Source organism: Cetorhinus maximus, chromosome 8 (genome assembly GCF_964194155.1).
Source record: "Cetorhinus maximus chromosome 8, sCetMax3.hap1.1, whole genome shotgun sequence".
Lineage (NCBI taxonomy): Eukaryota > Metazoa > Chordata > Chondrichthyes > Lamniformes > Cetorhinidae > Cetorhinus > Cetorhinus maximus.
The window spans coordinates 67467683-67488298 of record NC_135886.1 but is presented as its reverse complement, the minus strand read 5'-3'; the positions used below and the strand labels follow the sequence as shown (position 1 = coordinate 67488298).

The 20616-nt window shown below is 43.0% G+C and overlaps 1 protein-coding gene across 2 annotated transcripts in view; it reads right to left on the bottom strand.

Annotated features, from left to right (window-relative positions):
- Positions 1-20616, bottom strand: part of nlgn3a (neuroligin 3a) — a 190872-nt gene that overhangs the window by 128127 nt on the left and 42129 nt on the right. The window contains exons 3-4 of one of the 2 annotated variants that reach the window (XM_078546973.1): positions 10891-10950; positions 6101-6250 (exon numbers count right to left, since the gene is read on the bottom strand). In XM_078546973.1, coding sequence (XP_078403099.1) covers positions 6101-6250; positions 10891-10950 — 210 coding nt within the window. The remainder of the gene's footprint in view (positions 1-6100; positions 6251-10890; positions 10951-20616) is intronic. The other variant, XM_078546972.1, reaches the window with a different exon arrangement.

Sequence of the window (20616 nt, the reverse complement as noted above, 5' to 3'; positions counted from 1 at the left end):
TCTGCACTAAACTAGTAAATGGTTCCCAGCTGAAGTCTGCGCACCTGTTTGAAGTTATAAATTTTCAAATGTCTCTTGATGCAGACTGCCTGCTGACATAGCTGCTGCACATGACTCATTAATTTCACTAGTGTAAATTAGCACAGATGTATAAATCTCACTGCCAAGCATGTCTGAATTTGTCATGTGGCAATCATGTTCCTGTCAACTGTGATATTGTCCAATATTCAGCATGCTCTGTATTTTTTGAGAGTCCCTGCAACTTTCCAGCAGCACCCTGAAAACACTATTTTCAGACCAGTTCACATCCAGGTTTAGCTGGAGCAGTTGAAAATCCACTTCAAATACCAAATAGACATGTGAACCATACAGTAGCCACTTGTCTCCAATGCCACTGTATAGTTCACATCATCTTTTTCATTTTATTTGAGAAAACAAATGATTTGTTTTTGACATAGCCAGCTGCAGAATTATACATGCTAATAGTTACACCTCTGTTTTATCCATTACATGCATAACATAGAGATATGGTTCATAAACACTATGAGGCTGCTCTTTTAAAAGCAGCTCTCCAAGTGACAATGGTCTCAATCCTACTGATCTAAATAATTCAATGGACTTGGCATCTACCTCTAACATAGGTCTAACTGTTCCTGTCTCTGAATCTAGAATTAGAAGGAATTTGAATGGCACGACAGTTTAATATAAACTGTACCTCAAGACTCTGTAGAATTCAAACCATCAACCTCAGGAGGCTTCTATTGCCAACTAATTGGAGAACAATTAATTGAGGAATACTCTTTAGGGTAAGAGTGATTGTACCAGGAGAGGTGTTCATTGGGAGCTTTGTGCCCTGAGTTATTACAAATCTATCATAGTAAAAGAACACAGGAGGTAGGGGAAATTTATCCACATAGCATTGCTTCAAAGTGGTGTTATGCAGACTACATAATTTCCTCGGGGTAGACAGCACCTCAGGCTAACCTATGCAGGTTTCCTCATGATAATAATGGAGAAACCCAGGCTGTGGCGCTGTCTGCCCTCAGCACTCGGCCTACCTCTTATTCTGAGACTGTGTTCTCTGGTTCTAGACCCCACAGCCAGGACAACCATCCTTCCTGCATCTACCCTGTCAAGCCCTGTGAGAATTTTGTATATTTCAATGAGATCATCTTTCATTCTTCCAAATTCTAGAGAATACTTGCGCACAGTCTCCTCAATCTCACCTCATAGGAAAATCCCGCCATCTCAGGAAAAAGACTACTGAACCTTTATTACGCTCCCTCTATGACAAGTGTACCCTTTCTTAGGTAAGGAGACCAAAACTGTACACAATACTCCAGGTGTTTGTTTCGCGAAGGCTCTATACAACTAAGCAAGACTTCCTTAGTCATATACTCAAGTCCTCTTGCAATAAAGGCGAACATACCATTTGCCTTCTTAATTGTTTGTTAAACCTACATCTTCGCTTTCAGTGATTTATGAACAAGGAAACTCAGGTCCCTTTGGATGTCAACACTTCCCAGTCTCTCACTATTTAAGAAATAATCCGCATTTCCGTTTTTCCTACCAAAGCGGATAACTTCACATTTTTCCACATTATATTTCATCTGCCTCTTTGCATCCTCCTCACAACTGACAATACCACCGAGTTTTGTATCATCAGCAAACTTGAAAATATTACATTTGGTCCCTACAAGTGAATATTTCCCACATAGGGCTGGATTTAATGGAGTGTTGTGGTCCCTGCCCCCATGGCTAAAAGGTTGGGGGAGGAGCCCGCCCATGAGCCCGACGGGTTGCCCTGCAGCAATTTAATGCTAAGAGCAGTGTTAAGTGGTTGGAGGCAGGACTTTAATCTCTCTCTCAAGAGGAATTCCCACCTTAGAGAGCTGCCAGCCATTTGAATGGCTGGCAGCTCGGCTGTCCCACCAGCACCACCAGGAGGGTGGCCTCTGTTGGAACTACAGGCAGTTCTACCAGACCAAGGATCCCAGGAGCCCACGGTCTGGGGTCCTGAGGTCTCGCTAGGGTGGTGGGGGGAGGACGTGCTGGGCTTGTGAGGCTGGGGGGTGGGGGAGGGGGGAGTGGTTGGGGGGAATTAAAGGGCGATTCCTCCAACATGCCCAGGGGGCCAGACAAGCAGGTCCTCTCTCCCCCTTACCTGACACTAGCCCATGCAGCTAAAGCTGCCAGGTTTACTGACTGGTGAGGTCTCCCCCTGTGGTGGGCAAAATACCCATGGTAGCAGGATAATGCCCTTCAGTGGCTATTAATTGGCCACTTACGGACCTCGATAGACTTAATGGCAGGCATGCAACCTGACAGCTCCCCTGTGCCCTGTTTAATTGTGGTGGGACAGAGATGGGCAAGTAGTTGATGAGCACAGCTCCTGCTGAATTTTACATGTCCCCCGCCTTAAATCTGCCTGTGGGAGAGCATATAATCCAAACATAGAATTCTGTGTAGATCAGTCAGATACTCAAAATGGAACAGTTCATGACTCTACCATTACTCTAATTGCTTGGTGGCAACCCTACTATGCACACTGGGGTTTTGGACCATTGCCTATGTCCTAACCCTCCAGTAAAGTAGATGAAAAAAGATTTGCACATTGGCAGGAGGGTTTTAACCAAGAGGCTTTATGGCATGAAACCCAAAGTTAGAAGCTAAGATATGCAATGGGTTGGTTATTGCATGTAAAAGTACTCTGAAAGCAAGAATGTCTAGGTTAGACAATGTAAGTTTGTTTTCTTTTCTATGCTTGGAAGGACATTTGAGCTAAATAAGTGATACTCGCTTTGACTAGTTACTTTATTATGTTCACTTGCTGTCTGTGAAATAAGGCAGCCTAACAATATGTATATCTCACCGTATCAAGTATTTCTCATTACACCTTTGAAAAGCCTGGAGAAGCACATAAATTTGTTCAAACGTCACAAATCTAGTTCAGATAACAGGGGGATCTATTGTTACACATCTGAAATCCGCTATTGTATTGTTAATTTTTGGAAAATGGACTATTTTCCATAACTTTGGAGTCTCCTCTCGATGAAGACAGACATAGACAACAAAATTCATCATCGCCTCTAACATCCCAGCCCAGTCTTCCATCAACTGAAAAAAAGAGTTTATGAGGACCAGGATCTCAAACTTGAGACTAAGGTCATGGTTTACCATGAACCCTGCACTCCTATATGCTTCAGGCGCTTGGACAACCTACAGCAAGCACCTCGAGTATTGCAGCAGTAACACCAGCAGTGCCTTCACAAGATCTTCCAAATTGAGTTGCAAGAAAGTTTGTTCAACAGCAGTGGCCTCTCCCAAGCCAGTATGCTCAACAGCACAGTGCTAATCACTCAAAACCAGCTCCACTGAACAGGACATGTTGTTTGTATGTCTGTCACTAGACTCCTGAAGCAACAGCTCTACTCAGATCTCAGTAGCAGCAGGAGACTCCCAGGAGGAGAGCGGAAATTCTAGAGATATCCTTAAAGCGGCCCTGAAGAGATCAAATGTCTTTGCCAACTTATGGGAGTCCATGGCCTGTGCCCAACCAAAATGGAGATGGTTCATCTGGGAAGGCACCAAACACATTTGAGAGACTTCATCAGGAACACAGAGATGAAGTCAAGGCATCGGAGGTAGCCACAACCTCCAAACAACTCATCTATCCGACCCTGCAAACACCACCTGCCACGCATGTGGCAGAGCCTGCACACGATTTGGACTTGTCAGCCATCTCAGAACCCATCGACCTGAAGTGGAAGCAAGTCATCCTCATCCTGAGGAACTCCCAAAGAGAATAAGATTGGCGAGTACAGGCACTATCCGAAACATAAAATGCTCATAGGAATCAGCAGCACCGCTGTATGCAAGAGAATATCTAAAGTAATCAATTTATAGCAATTACATTAACTCTTATCAGATTATATTGTTAAAAAATTCAGCCAATATACTGAATCAGATGGTAGGCCTTAAAACTTAATGGACAGAATAGCTGCCAAGGTGTGGCAAGGGCATTTAGGTACAGACAAGGGTGAAGGTGGGTGGGTTTAATGTCCTGAAAAGTGGCATGATTTCCCAACCCCCCACCCCCCAACTCATGAGTTCAATTGGAGCTGGTAAGTGGGAAACCTCTGCAGAGCTTTCAGGTATGTAAGTTTAATATTTTATAGTAAATTAATTGTGAAGTTTACCCAGGATTCTGGCTTTAACAGGCAATGGATGGGTTTCTTGAGCTGTGAGGAATTTCCCTGAGTGAACAAAGCAAGAACACAGCAGGGAGCCACTCTTTAATGGATCTGATAGGCTTGAATGCCAGTAAGAGTGAAACTTCACAGCTACTGGATTATCTACACAAAAAGGTTGCCCTTACAGTACTTGTTCAGAGAATCAGATTTCATAGCATGACACATGATTTCTAGCTTCTGGAAGTCATTTCACCTGCACTGGACTTTACTCACCTTGTTTTCAACTTGCCAGCTGTTAGCCTTCACTGCAGCAGGGAGGCAGTTTTGCAGCTCTACCCTGGACCTCTGATCAGAAACAAGAGGAACAGCACCAGCAATACCAACAGCAGCAGGAGCACCAGCTGCCTTCTCATCAGCAATGTGCCACTCCAAAGGATAGAGGAGATGGACACAGAGATCCAGCTCGAAGAAGGTGACAGATATCTCAAACACAGGGTCTGCAGGCAGAGGATCAGCTTTCCCAACATTTCTGAGCATCAGTGTCTCAGGAGATTCAGGCTTTCAGTGCAGGCCATTGCTGAATTCTACAGCCTCTTCGCTGAATATAGCTAAGGCTGAGGTAGACAGACTTTTGCACTCTCAGCGAATCAGGGGACATGGGGATGTGGAGTTGAAGCCAAAGATCAACCATGATTGTTTTGAATGGCAGAGCAGGCTCAACAGGCTGAATGGTTTACTGCTGCTCCTATTTCTTATGCTCTTAGGACCTCCTTTACTGTGTACCTGGTGGGTATTCATTGTCAATGACCAGCAAAGTGTCTTTCACTGGGGGGCCATTGCACTGTCTTCAGCAAAGAGAGAAAGCAGAGACTTATGAGTGTGAGAAATGGATATATGGAGAGGAGGGAATTGCATCAATTGTAAAGGGTGACTGTGAGGCATGGGTGTGAGATGTCAATAAAATGAGGTGAATGTTAATGTTACCTGTTGAGATGTGAGAAGGTGCCTTGAAAGAGAGCAATGAGTGGAGATACAAGGTGTATTGGTTTGAGGAGTGCAGTGCAGGAGAATGTGGGCATGTCAGATTGTGGGAGTTGGCTGAAAGTGAGCCTTCAGTCACCTTTCCTGCCCTCATGAAGTAACTGAGCCTTCCAACAACTCCTTTCCATTCCTGTGGTTGCTGAAATCACTGGAAGCAATGTACAGGCCAACCCTTACTGAGGTCCCTTTAACTAGAGATAGTTTTTTTGACAGAGGTGGATTGTCATCATGCCCACATTCCCATTGGTCAGGAACCTGGAAGCAGGGTGCTAGTGCTGTGGCTGAGTTAAAGAGCCAAAGCAAACCCCACAATGACAAAAAGTTCTCCAATTTATTGCCGCCTCCCCCCATCCCTTGCTTCTCACCCCGCCACCACGATGAGCGGGTCAGTTATATTAAAACTCTTTCCAATTTCTAGATTCCCAATCAGTTTCTTAAACTGACAGGCAATAGCCTGATACACTACCTCACTGTGCACTCAAGGATACCTTACCACCTTTCCATTTTCTTCACTGACATCCGTAAAAATAGGATTGGGATTGCCCAAATCATTTCACATCTTTATCCCATAGTCTGAGTTGTACTCAAGCCCGAATCCTAAGGATGATGTGAAAGTATTGCAACAAACTACACCACCCAGTTACCTAGATATTGAAACAGAATTTGAAAAGGTAAGACATTCAGATTCAGAGCAAGTCACTAACCAGTTTGACAGAACTATAAGCCTTGAGAGAACGAAGGGTTCATTTTCTCATGCTAGACATTATACTGGAGGCCAAGAGACTTCAGTTGCCATACCACTCACATTGCCACATAATCTATTTAACTATCAGAGAGTATAAGGCCTGAAGTTAGCTTTTTCTTACCCAGAACACCCACACGGTAGTTGAGTGTGATAACAATAACGTTGCCATAGCTTGCCAATATGCTGCCATCAATCATATTTCCTGTCCCCTCCATGTATGATCCTCCATGAATGTATACCATGACTGGCTTAGGCCCACTGTCACGAATATCTGCAAGAGAAGGAATAGGAGAAAAGCCAAATCACACTTCGCTCAGGCAGCAGCCATAATGAAGGACAGCAATGATCAAATAATGGGCATAAATACACTTCAGTCATCTGACATGTACAGACTTCAAATGAAAGGCATCAACTTACCAGGCACACAATCCAATCACCAAGTATCAACATACCAGTTAAAATTCTGCAACTACCAGGCATCAACACACCGCAATCAGTGGGCACAAATGTTAGGGCATCAACACATGGCAAACATTGGACGCACACACACTGCCAACACCAGGCATAAAAGCACCACAGTGAGCATCAACACATAATAAATATTGGGTAACAATATATCACAATCACAGGGCACAAGAAAATCTGCCAACAGACACACTGCAGATACCAGGAGTTAAATACAGATGGAAAATCAAAGGTAGTGCCATGAATTTCTTATGCTTAAAACATTTTAAAAGCCTTAAAAATGGCGAAAACAGCATCAGTCATAGTCTGAAAAGAGGTGAAATTTATACAGTAGGTCACTCTCACTAACAGCTCCCGGGTTGTTTAATAATTTAACACCAGTTGAAGACAATTATGCAAATTGCCATTATCATCACATTCCATGTTTGTGTTCATGAATTTTGAAAATCATGGCATGACCACTCCACCCCTAAATATTGATCTAAAAGTTCAAAACACCTTGGTTTCAGTTACGAGGGGTGTGCTCCACAACTGACAACCCAAACCCCAAAACCCATTTTGAAAAGAATGACAGCCAATATTTCTTATTTCAAACTTTAATAGGGAATGCAAGCAGTTACCGCTTTCTTTATCAACTACATGCCTAAACTATGCTACAGTAACTTGCTGAATGTCAATTATAATCAGCATTGGTTCTATTTTTGTGGAGAACGAATTTTAGAACCCAGGCAGTAAATACCAAAATCCATCAACAACTCACTTGCAGCTCCAGCATAGAGAACAAAACAAATGCAACTAGAAAAGATTAAGATCCCATGGAATGTGATACACAGGAATGTAACTGAGGAGTTAGAAGGCATTATAAATAGAATAATTAATCTCCAGGAATGAATTACAGGCTGGAATCTAATCGTCAGTTTTGGATAATAGTGTTCTTGATATGTGTTGATCATTGAAGACTGGCACTGCCCACTGGTGAGTTACTAAAATTTAATGCACTTTCTGTTTTCCTAATTTAAAACCAATAATCTTCTGTGACAAGAAATTAGAATTTCATGATGCCATTCTGATTTTCCCAGCAGGGGCACCTCAACTGGTCAAAATCCCTGTTCCTGAACATCATCCAAAGCTCAAAATGCTCTCATGGACAAACAGTTTTCCAATGGCTGGGCTCAGCATGAAGAAACATCACTTGGACGAGATACCAAAGGATTACTGGGGCAATGGAAATGTATTCAGCAAGAATTAGATGGGTATACACTGGAAAAAAGAAAAATAGACACATTCAGGTTTCCTGTGATACAGATCATGATCTATTTGTTGACACATTTAATGGGTGAAAAGTGGAGCAAGGAGTTAGGGGATAGGGAAGAGAAAAAAATCTCATCCCGGTAAGGACCAACATATGTATGTATTTTCAGCTCTTGTGGGTCTCAACAGTGTGCATTATTTTTAGGGTTACAACTCCCTGCTTTGGTACCTGGTACCAGCGCATGTCTGCAGCAAGTTTTCATGGTTTTTACACAAAAGTAACAGACATTTAACACCAAGGAGTGAACACACAAAACATTAATAAGGGAAAAAAGGGCGTGTACAAAGAGATGAGGCTTCAGTAACTGCCATAGACATCAAGTAACATACAGCAGCCACTGTTGAACAGAATGAATGCGGGAGAGGAAAGGGAATTTCATTACCGGCTGCCTCTTTTGTCATTCACAGATTCAGGCTGTACCTACCTGGGAAACATGCTGTTTCACATACTGTTCTTTCACAACCCACCTCTCCTTATCTTTCTGACAAGGAGAAGAGCTGGGCTCTTGGAATTATAAACTGAAGCTTAATCAACTCCAGAGTCCTCCTGAGATGGACTTTATAATCACCAATAATGGCACAGTTTTTTTGAGAAAGAAAATTCCTTAACCTTCGCATGACGATGAAGGAAACTTTTAATATCAGTGGCACCCAGGGTCTATTATTCTGACTTGTATTTTGCTGTAGTATTTCATACCAGGAAATATCTGACCGGGATTTTAAATATTCTTCAATTGAGACATTATACATAATTTGAATAAAGCAATATAAAATTGACAGAAAAATAACTTTTGTATCTGATTTATTTCATTATGAGTGACCATTCAAACCAGCAGCCAATGATCAGTTATGATAAATTCCAGTTAAAGCAATATAAAGCCAAATCGAAATCTCAGTGGTCTTTAGCCATATATAGGTAATTGCTTCACTTTAGAGTCATCAGTTTATGACTCTATAATAAACCAAACATCTATATTTGGCCAATGACTGCTGAGACTTCCACCCAGCTGGGCAGAGCCCATGTCTATTGCACATATACTGCCATACTTTGTGCACCATGTCTGTGAATTTTAAAACAAGATCACGTGTCAACCAGGAGCTAAAATACTGACAGTTATTGTGCACATTCCAGGCTCAGAGGCAGTACAATATATCATGTAATCCCATCGCAAAATTCTACTGTGTTTTTCCCAATAGACAATTTACAATACAATTAACCAATTTTAAGGATCAGAAACAACGGGGGTAATGTTCACTTTCAGTGCTTGGGTGGTAAACAGGATAGGTGATCCACTCTCCCAGTTTACCATCAAAACGGTAAAGGTGAAAATTACCGCCAGGGTCATGATTAGCACTGTGCTTTAACATTTCTCTTCCCCCTCCACCAACTGAACAGTAAGGGAGGCTGGTGTCACATCATCACAGATATAAAGCACACCAAGAACACACTATGACCAGAGAGACATGGTTTACACCAACAATATTTATACATGGATTACCAATGAGATATATTTCAGAGATTTACATTTACACATGCAATCTCCATGGGCACCTCAAATTCCTAACATAGACAATATGGAATGATAGCCACCTCTTTCTGTTTCCCCATCTATTTTCTTTGGTCCAACTGTGTACTGAGACTTACTGCCTGCCACAACTGACTTTTTCTCTGATATAACTGATATAACTGGTACAGCCTGCTCAGGGATTTGCACTCAACTAGAATATGAAATCTTTAAAACATACTTAAGAAAGATTGCTCTTTACCTGTATTTCATTACTAGGTAAGATGGGTAGGTGATGCTGAAACCCACAGAACTCACACAACATTTCCAATGCTCAATCCAAGAAGCCATCGGTTTATGTCTCATTGCTGCACTCATAATAAAGTGCAGTATGCAATGTCGTGCAACATGCACTATTAATCCCAATAAACAAATGAGAGGGGGCAGCATGACACACTGTTAACTACGCAACCCATTCTGATGAAGGGGTGGGGGTGGTTGGAATCATATCATCAGCATCCTAATCATGAAGCAGATAAACTCAGTATTGCACTGTTGTTTATTAGGTCCTTGTGTTATACCACACGTATAGACTCAGACACTTGTACATACAGGGTGAGCACAGACCTCAACTGACACTTATATGTGTAAAATCAAACTAAACACTTAGCCAGAACTTTGAGGTCACAGAAAAGGTCTTCTGATGCCCTTGTGTTTTATTATGAAGGATTTGTTAGTAGAGAGAATCTCCTTTTAATTACACTCTGCCCATGCACACAAGTGGCATAATAATTACATTAATACACTTAGGATTTCACAATTTTTCAGAGTTATTTTTGCAGATGCATCATGAACACAAGCTGGAAAAGGATTCTGATGTTCAGAGACAAGGTATATCCATTCCAATGCTTGAATCAGAACAGATTTTGCCATCATTTTCCGAGTTTGACTAGATTATTGAAAGAAATTTTAAAAAAAACACACAAAAGCAGAACAGAACTTGCTTGAATTAGAACACGAGCTTGCAGACAATCAGTCTCCGGTTTCAATTACTCAGCAATGTAGGGGGAACCTATAGTTTAGGATTAAGGTGCTCCTTTACCCTTCCCAGTGCTTTTGAGTGGCAAAGGCCATTTACGTACCCAATCTCAGGTAGGCAATGGTCAAGAGATTAGACAGTCCTATGAAGCAGGAGGAAGAAGTTTTTAATGAAAATTATGAGGATCAAAATTTATGTAAAATCAAGTTGTAAATAGCTTCACAGATTAAAACAAAGCTGGTGCAGAGGTGCGGAGGGCTGAAGATGGGAGGAATGTGTCTCCAGCTCTCTCGACAGTGAAACTATCGGGCAATGATGAGGTTGAATCTCATTTAAATGCTATTTTTTTCTCCTGTGATGCAGTTTTTGTTCCAGTCACACAAACATAAACTGAAATCACTACACCTTTGTTTGGTAAAGGGATATATTGCATAAAAAAATGTATTGAAAAACTAAGTATTAAAAAAAAGTGCAAGGAAACGCACACACTGTTGTCTCAAAAACTGCCCCCAAAAAGGAAACTTAAAAATCAAAAAGTATAAAAAGATTTTGTTCTGCATTCATGCACCAGTTTCGAGCACCGCAAAATACCTTCGTCTTCATCGCCATCATTATCGGCTAGATCATCGCCCTGTTTCTTTGCATTGGCCCCTAGAATCGAAACGAGGAAAGACAAGGTGAAAGGAAACAAGAGAATTCAAAAATATCATGACTATGAATAGCATCCCCTAAAAGATAATTCTAGAAACACTGAATCTGAAATATTTACTTAATCATTGCACCCATGGCCCATAAAATGTCAAGTTCCACAACAACACTACCTGATACAATTCATTTATTAACAAAATATTTTATTGTGTAACAAATCCGACTATTGACCAGAGAGAATGAAGGGCCAGTTCTTGACGGTGATATATTTGTACGCTGAGAACTCTAACAGACTTTCACACAACTGCTTTTCCGCAGAGTACCAGTAAATTTTGACAAGACATCTGCTTACTTAGTCCTAACCACAAAGGCGACTTTATTTTCTGGCCAAATCATGGAATCACATCAAGTTGAAAACATGTGCCAAACACAGGTCCCAGCATTGATAGAACCAGCTCATATTATTACCATCTCTTGGCTCACATCAGGTGAAACTTTCACTATCTTCTATATCTCCATGCTGCACGCCTCTCCCCCTCCGCCCACACACCCCCACTGTTTCCAAACACTGATACCACAGTCCATTTAGTCAATAATCACAAATGTGGGTACACACACAGAGTGCACGTTTGGAGTCAACTTTGGTAAATTAAAGCATCTGGCTTGCCTTGCCCCCACCTGTCTGCCTTTCTATCTTAATTCATGGTTCTTTCAGAGGGAATTACTTATCTCCATTTAATAAAGTGTGTTCTGTATCAGATAATGATGCAAGCTAACTGGAAAATCAAAATTATTTCCTGTTTTATGTTGGGATATTGCTGTTGAGGGATGTCATTAAACCCATGTTCCACTTTCTCAGTCATTGCTGAAAGTACCCTGAAAGGAGCTGATACTGGATGAGATTTGCAGTGGAGTGGAGGTTACAAGTGAATTCTCTAGTCCCAACAGTAACTGAATTGAACGTGAACATCTGGCTGCATTTATCAACTGACCATTTCCACTAGCTAAACTACTTGTTGTGACGATGCCTGCAGCTGGTATGAGTTTGGACAATACTTATTTTGTTTTAGTCCTCATAACATGATCCTTTGCCAAGAGCTTGGAAACATGTCCTGATTGTTGTGGAACATCTAGCTTGAAATCCTACATTCCACAGAATGGCATCACTGTGCCAGCCTTGTGCTCTACAGCTATTCCAATGCATGTTGGACAACACTTCTATGCTTGGCTTCTGCTTCTGGATATATATCATTTCATCAGGTGCCACACTTAGTGAAAAGTCTGACAGCAGTGACATGCACTGTGGCAATCCCAACAAGAATTCTGTGCAAGATGGAGAAGTTATGATAACATCACTCTCCCGCCACCTCCCCAACCCTCCACCCCCACCACCGTGGGGAAAGTGCAGTGTTACATATGATTGCTCCATAACACAGCACACCTCTTTCAGACATGGGGCAGGGAATGTTGGGGGAGAAATTTGCTCGTGTATCACTGCTTCTAGTAGCGCTAAGTGGATTTAGAGTTCTTCTCATTGATACAATTGAAGAACAGTGAGTGGGCCATGCAGATAGCACCCCACAGTGCTGCTTGACCCGGTGAATCGAAGCAAGTCAGATAGATGTGGCGCTACACAAATTCCTCCCCTGTTCCCTCTGAACAAAATACTGAAAGTCAACATTCATATTAACATTGAACAAAGTTTGGAAAATACAGATATATTTTTCCTGAAGAAAGGCTTGGAATACAAAATGTAATGCTGTTACTATGACAACTGATGCCCTGAGGGAAATCATGTCATTACATTAGAAATCTAAATTTCTGTTTACACATTTATAATCCAAGATATTTTAAAAATGTGAGTGGCTTCAAAATTTGAAATGTCCTACTCTTGTAGGTAGCACTGCAAATATAATGTTGCATAAAAAATTCAAAACAACGTCATCAGAAATTGAAGAGTGACAATGAATGATGGCTTTCCCTGGCTGCATTGTGGTAGAGAGGCATAAAGAACAAATGCTCTTGAAACCATATAACTCCCGTAGGCTGCACTCTTAAAAAGTTGGAATTGCTCTCCATAATCCTCAAATACTGACCAATTTTTGGCCGGAAAACTTCTTAATTAGTTATCCAATGGCACACTCACTATCTAATTAGGGGCATTGGATGCAGTGAGGAGGCAGAAGTTGATGCAGCGGGCACAATTTAAATGGCAAATTACAGCCATTATTATGGTCAACGATTTATTTTGGAATGGAAACAAGAGAGCAGTGGGTTATCAGCAGGTCAGGCTCCTGTGCAAAGGCAGCCCTACAGTTTACTGATGCAATCCTTGAGTTATTTTCCTTAGAGGTGGTGGCTGCATGGTGGAGTGTTCTTTGTTTCCAAAGAGTGGCAGGAGAAGGCAAAGCAAGCATGATTTGGAGGTACTCCATGAAGTGAGCAGTTGCAGTGTTGTCAGCGGGGGATGGTACCTTGCAGGGAGCACTTCAATGATCTTCTGAGGGCTGGCAAGGTGAGTGCGTTGCAACACCTAACTGAAAGGCTTCCAGTTCTGTGGTGACCAGCACACTCACGAGCTGAGCAGCATGTTGCTCCAGATCATGGAAAACATGAATACCCGGAATACCAAGTAGCCAATGGCAAAGCTCAGATCACAAACACTCGTGGAAGAGGCAACACTGAAGGCAGGAAAATCATATGCATTTGACCCGTTGGAGGTGGAAAAGGAGGACACTGTGATCTCAACTCTCTCGCTCTTGATCTTGCAGAAGAAAAGGGCATACAGCCCCAGAGAAAGGATTGGTTCAGGGCTGGGGTCTCCAATTGGCTATTCTAATGTTCATAGAGGAGGAAGCCCTTGATATTTGCCAGGGTGGCAGCCCACCAGGAAGTCAGTAATGGCAAAATAGGAGTCCCTCCAAGACAGGGTGAAGTGATCTTACCATCTTCAGGTGACAGGGATGGAGTTCCCTCCTCTTTGGCTTCCTCCATGAAATACACTGGCCGAAATTTTCCAGCCCCTCCTGCCGGTGGGATCTTCTGGTCCCACCAAAGTCAACGGACATTTGAATGGCTTGCCACATCCATTGTGGGAGAACCTGCCACATCAAGGCTGGAAAATCCCAGCCATTAGTTGTAATATCCTGCAGTAACTCTGCAGAAGCAGCTGCTGATGAGCAGGTTTTCCTAACATGCTTCTTATGCCTACCATAGGGCTGCTTGTGGATGGGGGGCCAAGGCATGACACTGTGATGTCATCGTCTTCTTCAGCGGAGGAAGAAACAAACAAGTGAGCACCTCACATCAGTCGAGCGCACCCTCCACCAGCACAGACCCCTCACCCCGGTGGGGCCTCATGCAAGCTCAGAACGAGTGGCACAGGATGATCAACACTTCACTTGAGAGCAGGAGTAGGTAAGGGAGGCAGAGGCACCTGGAGCTAGACCTCCTTGGACAATGAAGAACAGACACAGTCATGCTCAGCTGGACAGAGATGCACAGCGTCAGGAGTCATACACAAGATGAATCCTCCTGGAGCAGCAGTGGAAGATGTGTACCCAAACACCGTAATTTGCTGAAGCAGTGCGGAGTCATAGGCAGAAAATGGAACAGTCCATCCATGACATGTGCTCCACCATGTCCCAGATGTATGAGCCAATGAGCTCATCCACTGAAAGAGTGGCCAACCTTATGGAGAGCCATATGCAGCATCACTCTGCATCAGTGGCACTGATGGCGCAAAGACGGATGGAGTGGATGCCAGGCGCACACCAGCTTGTGGATCCCTCTGTTGTTCATGTGCGCTATGAAAGCACTTAGGCAGTTTGCAATGACGTTGAGGGGAATTACTCTAAAGGGGCATTGTTTTCATCAGCTGCCCCCTTGGCCCCTCTGACTGAGGCACCATCTATACAGGAAGGCAGTTGCGAACAAGGAAAAGATGGAGGGGTGGCTATGTTAATTAATGATGGTATTAGCATATTAGAGAGGGATGACCTAAGTTCAAGAAACCAGGATGCAGAAGCAGTTTGGGTTGAGATTAGAAATAACAAAGGCAAGGAGTCACTTGTGGGAGTGGTGTACAGACTCCCCAATTGTAACTACACGGTGGGACGGAGTATAAAAGAAGAGATAATGGGAGCTTGTCAGAAAAGGACGGTGATAATCATGGAGGGTTTAAATCTATATATAGATTGGAAAAAATCAGATGGGCAAAGGTAGCTTAGATGAGGAGTTCATAGAATATTTTCAGGATAGTTTCTGAGCACGGCACGTTTTGGAGCCAACCGCAGAACAGGCAATATTAAGCCTGATAATGAGCAACGAGATAGGATTAATTGATAATCTCATAGTGAAGGCACCCCTAGGTAGCAGCGATCATAATGTAATTGAATTTTGCATTCATTTTGAGGGAGAGAGGAGTGCATCCAAGACTAGTATTTTAAACTTAAATAAGGGCAATCATGAGGACATAAAAGTGGAGCTAGCTAAATTGAATTAGCAACTGAGGTTAAGGGATAGGCCAATAAAGGTTCAGTGGCAGGTATTTAAAGGGATAATTCAGAATACACAGAATAGCGAGAAAGGAAAATTCCAAGGGGAGGGCCCAACATCTGTGGTTAACTAAAAAAGACAAATATAGTATCAAGCTTAAAGAAAAAGTATATAATTGCGCAAAGACAGAGGCAGATCAGAAGATTGGAAATAATATAAAGAATGACAAAAAGATTAAGGAGTACGAGTACGAGAACAAGCTAGCTAGTAATCTAGGCCTGAATTTTTCCTGTGTTAGGCGGGCTCGGCAGGAGCGGGCGGGGGTGATCGCAGAGCTGACCACCTCCTGTGATCGGCTCCGCACTGCCATTTTATACAGGCGGGCCAATTAAGACCCGCCCAGCGTAATACGCGAGCGGTAGCGCTAAGTGCTACCTGTGAGGGCGGGGGGGAGCAGGGAGAGTCAGGGCCAGCGCTCTTTCGCGCATGCGCGTGAAAGAGCACTTCAATCTTCCAGAGGCACCGAGCTGCCTCAGGAGGATTGAAGCACTTTTGTAAAATATACACAGATGCAATAAAAATTTAACGAAACATGTCCCGTCTCATGTCACTGTGTCACATGAGATGGGACATGTTTTCATTTTTCAAAAAAAGTTTTTAATCGATTTGTAAAAGCTTTAGGAAACCTCATCCCTGTTCGTGGGTGAGATTTCCTAAATGGCATAAAGGCCGCTTGGCCTTTTCGCCTGCCCGCCAACCGTTAGGTTGGGTGGGCAGTGTAAATTTGAAACCAATTAGTTCCTTAATGGCCTTAATAAGACTTTTAATTATCGGTGGGCGCCCAGCTGACTCCGGCGCGTGCCCGCCGAACGAAACATCGTGAAACAGCGTGATGATGTTGGGACGCACATCCGACATCATCGTGCATCATTTTACGTGCTGGCGTGTCAGGCCTGACCCTGCACACCGACTGTAAAACCCTGGCCATAAAGATGTATAGTAAGAGTTTCTATAGATATTTAAATAAGAAAAGAGTTAACAAAGTGAGCGTTGGCCCTATAGAAAACGCATCTGGGGAATTGATAATGGAAAGTAGGGAGATGGCGGAAGAATTAAACATGTATTTTGCATCGGTCTTCACTATAGAAGATACAAGAAACATCCTAGAAATAGCTGTAAATCAGGAAATGGAAGGGAGGGAGGAACCTGGGAAAATTACAATCACAATTGAGCAATTGAGCAACAATCATATTGAGCAAGTTGTTGGGGCTGGGGGCTGACAAATCTCCAGATCCGGATGGACTTCACCCTGAGGTCTTGAAAGAACTGACTAGTGAGATAGTTGATGCATTGGTTTTAATTTTCCAAAATTCCCTAGATTCGGGGAAGGTTCCATTAGATTACAAAATAGCAAATGTAACTGCTTTATTCAATAAAGGAGGGAGACAGAACCAGGAAACTCCAGGCCAGTTAGCTTAACATCTGTCATAGGGAAAATGTTAGAAACTAATATTAAAGATGTCAAGGCACTTAAAAAAATTCAAGTCAATCAGGCAGAGTCAGCATAGTTTTGTGAAAGGGAAATCATGTTTAACCAATTTATTGGAGTCCTTTGAAGGAGTCACATGTGCTGTGGATAAAGGGGAACTGGTGGAGGTAACATATTGGCATGGATAGAAGATTGGCTAGCTAACAGGAAGCAGAGAGTTGGCATACATTTTTTGGTAGGCTGACAAATGGAGTATAATATGGGCAAATGTGAAATTGTCCATTTTGGAAGGAAAAACAAAAATGAAGCTTATTATCTAAACAGTGAGAGATCACAAAGCTCTGAGATCACAGGTGTCTGGATGTCTCAGTGCATGAATCACAAAAGGCTATTATGCAGGTACAGCAAATAATTAGGAAAGCTAACAGAGTGTTATCATTTATTGTGAGGGGAATTGATTACAAAATTAGGGAGGTTATGCTTCAGTTGTACAGGGCACTGATGAGACCACATCTGAAGTGTTGTGTACAGTACTGGTCTCCTTATTTAAGGAAAGATGTAAATGCATTAGAAGCAGTTCGGAGGTTTACAAGACTAGTACCAAAAATGAGCGGTTGACTTATGAGGAAAGCTTATATCCTCTGGGGTTTAGAAGAGTAAGAGGCAACTTGATTGAAACCTATAAGATCCTGAAGGATCTTGACAGGGTGGATGTAGAGAGGATGTTTCCTCTTGTGGGAGAATCTAGAACTGGGGTTACTGTCTAAAAATAAGGGGTCACTCATTTAAGTCAGAGGTGAGGAGAAATTTTTTCTCCCAGAGGGTTGAGTCTCTTTGGGACTCTCTTCCTCAAAAGACTTTGGAAGCAGACTCTTTGAATATTTTTAAGGCAGAGCTAGATAGATTCTTGATTAACAATGAGGTTATTGGGGGTAGGCAGGAATGTGGGGTTGAGGTTACAATCAGATAAGCCTTGGTCTTATTGAATGGTGGAGCAGGCTCAAAGGGCCGAGTGGCCTACTCCTGCTCCTAATTCATGTGTTCGTATGCATGAATAGCACTGAAGGGGAAACAGGGGCCACCAAAGGTTGGATGAGGATTTCAGCACCAAATGAGTTGAGGCAGGAGTGGAGATATGTGACCTTGCTGATGGAGTGGCGATGGGATTCGAGGCTCATCTCAGGGGAAAATAGGATGTCAAGGTTGCAAAGGATCTGGTTCCATCTCAGACAGTGATCAGGGAGAGGCATATAGTTGGTGGCAAGCGAACAGAGACTGTGAAAGGGAAGAAAATGACTTCAGTTTTCCCTATATTTAGTTGGACCAGGGATACATTTTGGATAAGTAGAATGACAGGAGCATGGAGGCGGTGGTGAGGTAAAACTGGGTGTCATCAGCATCATGTGGAACTTGACATTGTGGTTTGGGATGATGTCACTGAGGGATAGCATGTAGATGAGAAATAGGAGAGGACAAGGAAAGGTCCTTGGGAGTCCACAAAGGTAATGATGTGGGAGCAGGAACAGAAGCCATTGCAGAAGATTCATTCTCCTTTATCCAGTTCAAGCCAGAGAAACGAGGAGGATAGTCTGATTCAGCTGGACAGTGGGAGAGGAGTTATAATAGGATGGTATGGTCAACTGTGTTAAAGGCTACAGCTTGCAAAGAATGAGAGGGGATAGATTGCCATGGTCACGGTCAAGTAGGTTAGAGTTGTGACTTTGATATGAGCTTTTTCAGTGTTGTGGAAAGGGTAGAAACCTGACTGCAGGGATTCAAACATGAAATTTCTGGAAAAGATGGCCAGGGATGAGATGCAACAACACCTTCAATAACTTTGGATCTGGGCTCATAGTTTGCGAGGATAGGGAGGGTCATGGAGTTTTTTTGTGGTAGGGGGCAGATTTGAAGGGGAAAGAGACAATCCAAGAGGAAGGAGAACCATTAGCAATGTCAGCTAACATGGGTCGAGGAAGGGGAGTTAGCTGGTTAGCAGTTTGGTGGGAATAAAACCGAAAGAGCAAGATGTGGGCCTCATGGACAAGATGAGTCTGCAGAAGGCATCAGTGGTGATAGGGAAGAAACTAGAGAAAGATGTGAGTTTGAGGTTAGGGCAGGGTGGAACATCAAAAGAAGTTTGGCTTGGTGGACTAGAGGGGTGGTGGGAAGCACAGAGCAGCCAAATGGATGTTTTCAACCTTAATGACAAAGATGAAAGTTTAAAATGGAGAAAAGTTAAGGTTGTCTTTGCATTCCAACGATGAGCAGTTTTGGCAGATGACAGTAAGTCCCAACAGGGCTTTACCAGCCAGATCTGGTGATGAATGGCTAAAGCAGCTGTCCACATTAAAAGTTTAAGTCTGCATCCAGGGGATGATGGCCATGCCGGGGAATGATCAGGTTGCAAGTAATGGGTTTCCTGGGGACAAAGGCATCAAAGGTGGGGGTAAGGGTGAGATTGAGGAGTTAAGCAGCTGCAGAAATGTCATGGCAAATAGAAAGGCAAAAGCTTTACAGTTGGAAATTTGGAAGTACCATCGTACTGGACTTAGGGGTGAGATTTTTCCAGGGGAGACACAAAAGGAAATGGGGTTGGAAAGAGAGGAAGATGTGAATTGAAAGCAATACAAGCAAATGATCAGAGATTGCCTTATCTGTGTTTTCACAATTTTGTTTTATTCATTCACGGGATGTGGGCTTCGCTGGCTGGGCCAGTATTTATTGCCCAAACCTAGCTGCCCTTGAGAAGGTGGTGGTGAGCTGCCTTCTTCAACTGCTGCAGTCCATGTAGTGTAGGTACATCCACAGTGCTGTTAGGAAGGGAGTTCCAGGATTTTGACCCAGTGACAGTGAAGGAATGGCGATATATTTCCAGGTCAGGATGGTGAGTGATTTAGAGGGAAACTTCCTGGTGGTGGTGTTCCCATCTATCTGCTGTCCTTGTCCTTCTAGGTGGTAGTGGTCATGGGTTTGGAAGGTGCTGTCGAAGGAGCCTTGGTGAATTCCTGCAGTGCATCTTGTAAATAGTACACACTGCTGCTACTGTGTATCGGTGGTGGAGGGAGTGAGTGTTTGTGGATGTGGTGACAATCAAGCGGGCTGCTATGTCTTGGATGGTGCCAAGCTTCTTGAGTGTTGTGGGGGCTGCACACGTCCAGGCAAGTGGGGAGTATTCCATCATACTCCTGATTTGGGCCTTGTGGATGGTGGACAGGCTTTGGGGAGTCATGAGGCGAGTTACTCAATGCACGATTTCTAGGGAAAGTCAAGGGGCGATGGTCATTCCCTGACACTTGTGTGGCACGAATGTTACTTGCCACTTGTCAGCCCAAGCCTGGATATTGTCCAGGTCTTGCAGCATTTGGACATGGACTGCTTCAGTATCTGAGGAGTCGTAAATGGTGCTGAACATTGTGCAATCATCAGCGAACATCCCCACTTGGGGGCAGGGGCCTTCATTTAGGGAAAGGTGTCATCATCCATCAACTAAGCTTCCAGCAAGATCAAAATGTCGATGCCATCAATCACAATAAGCTCATGCATGGCAATGACAGTTTTCACAGTGAAAAGACATTTTGAAGGGAGATGTGTCCAAATTTTTGCCTGCATTCACATGTTATTTGCTCAAACCCCTCAGTCATAAAATAGTTAGAAATGGGAGTTTTATAACAGGTGAGCAAAAC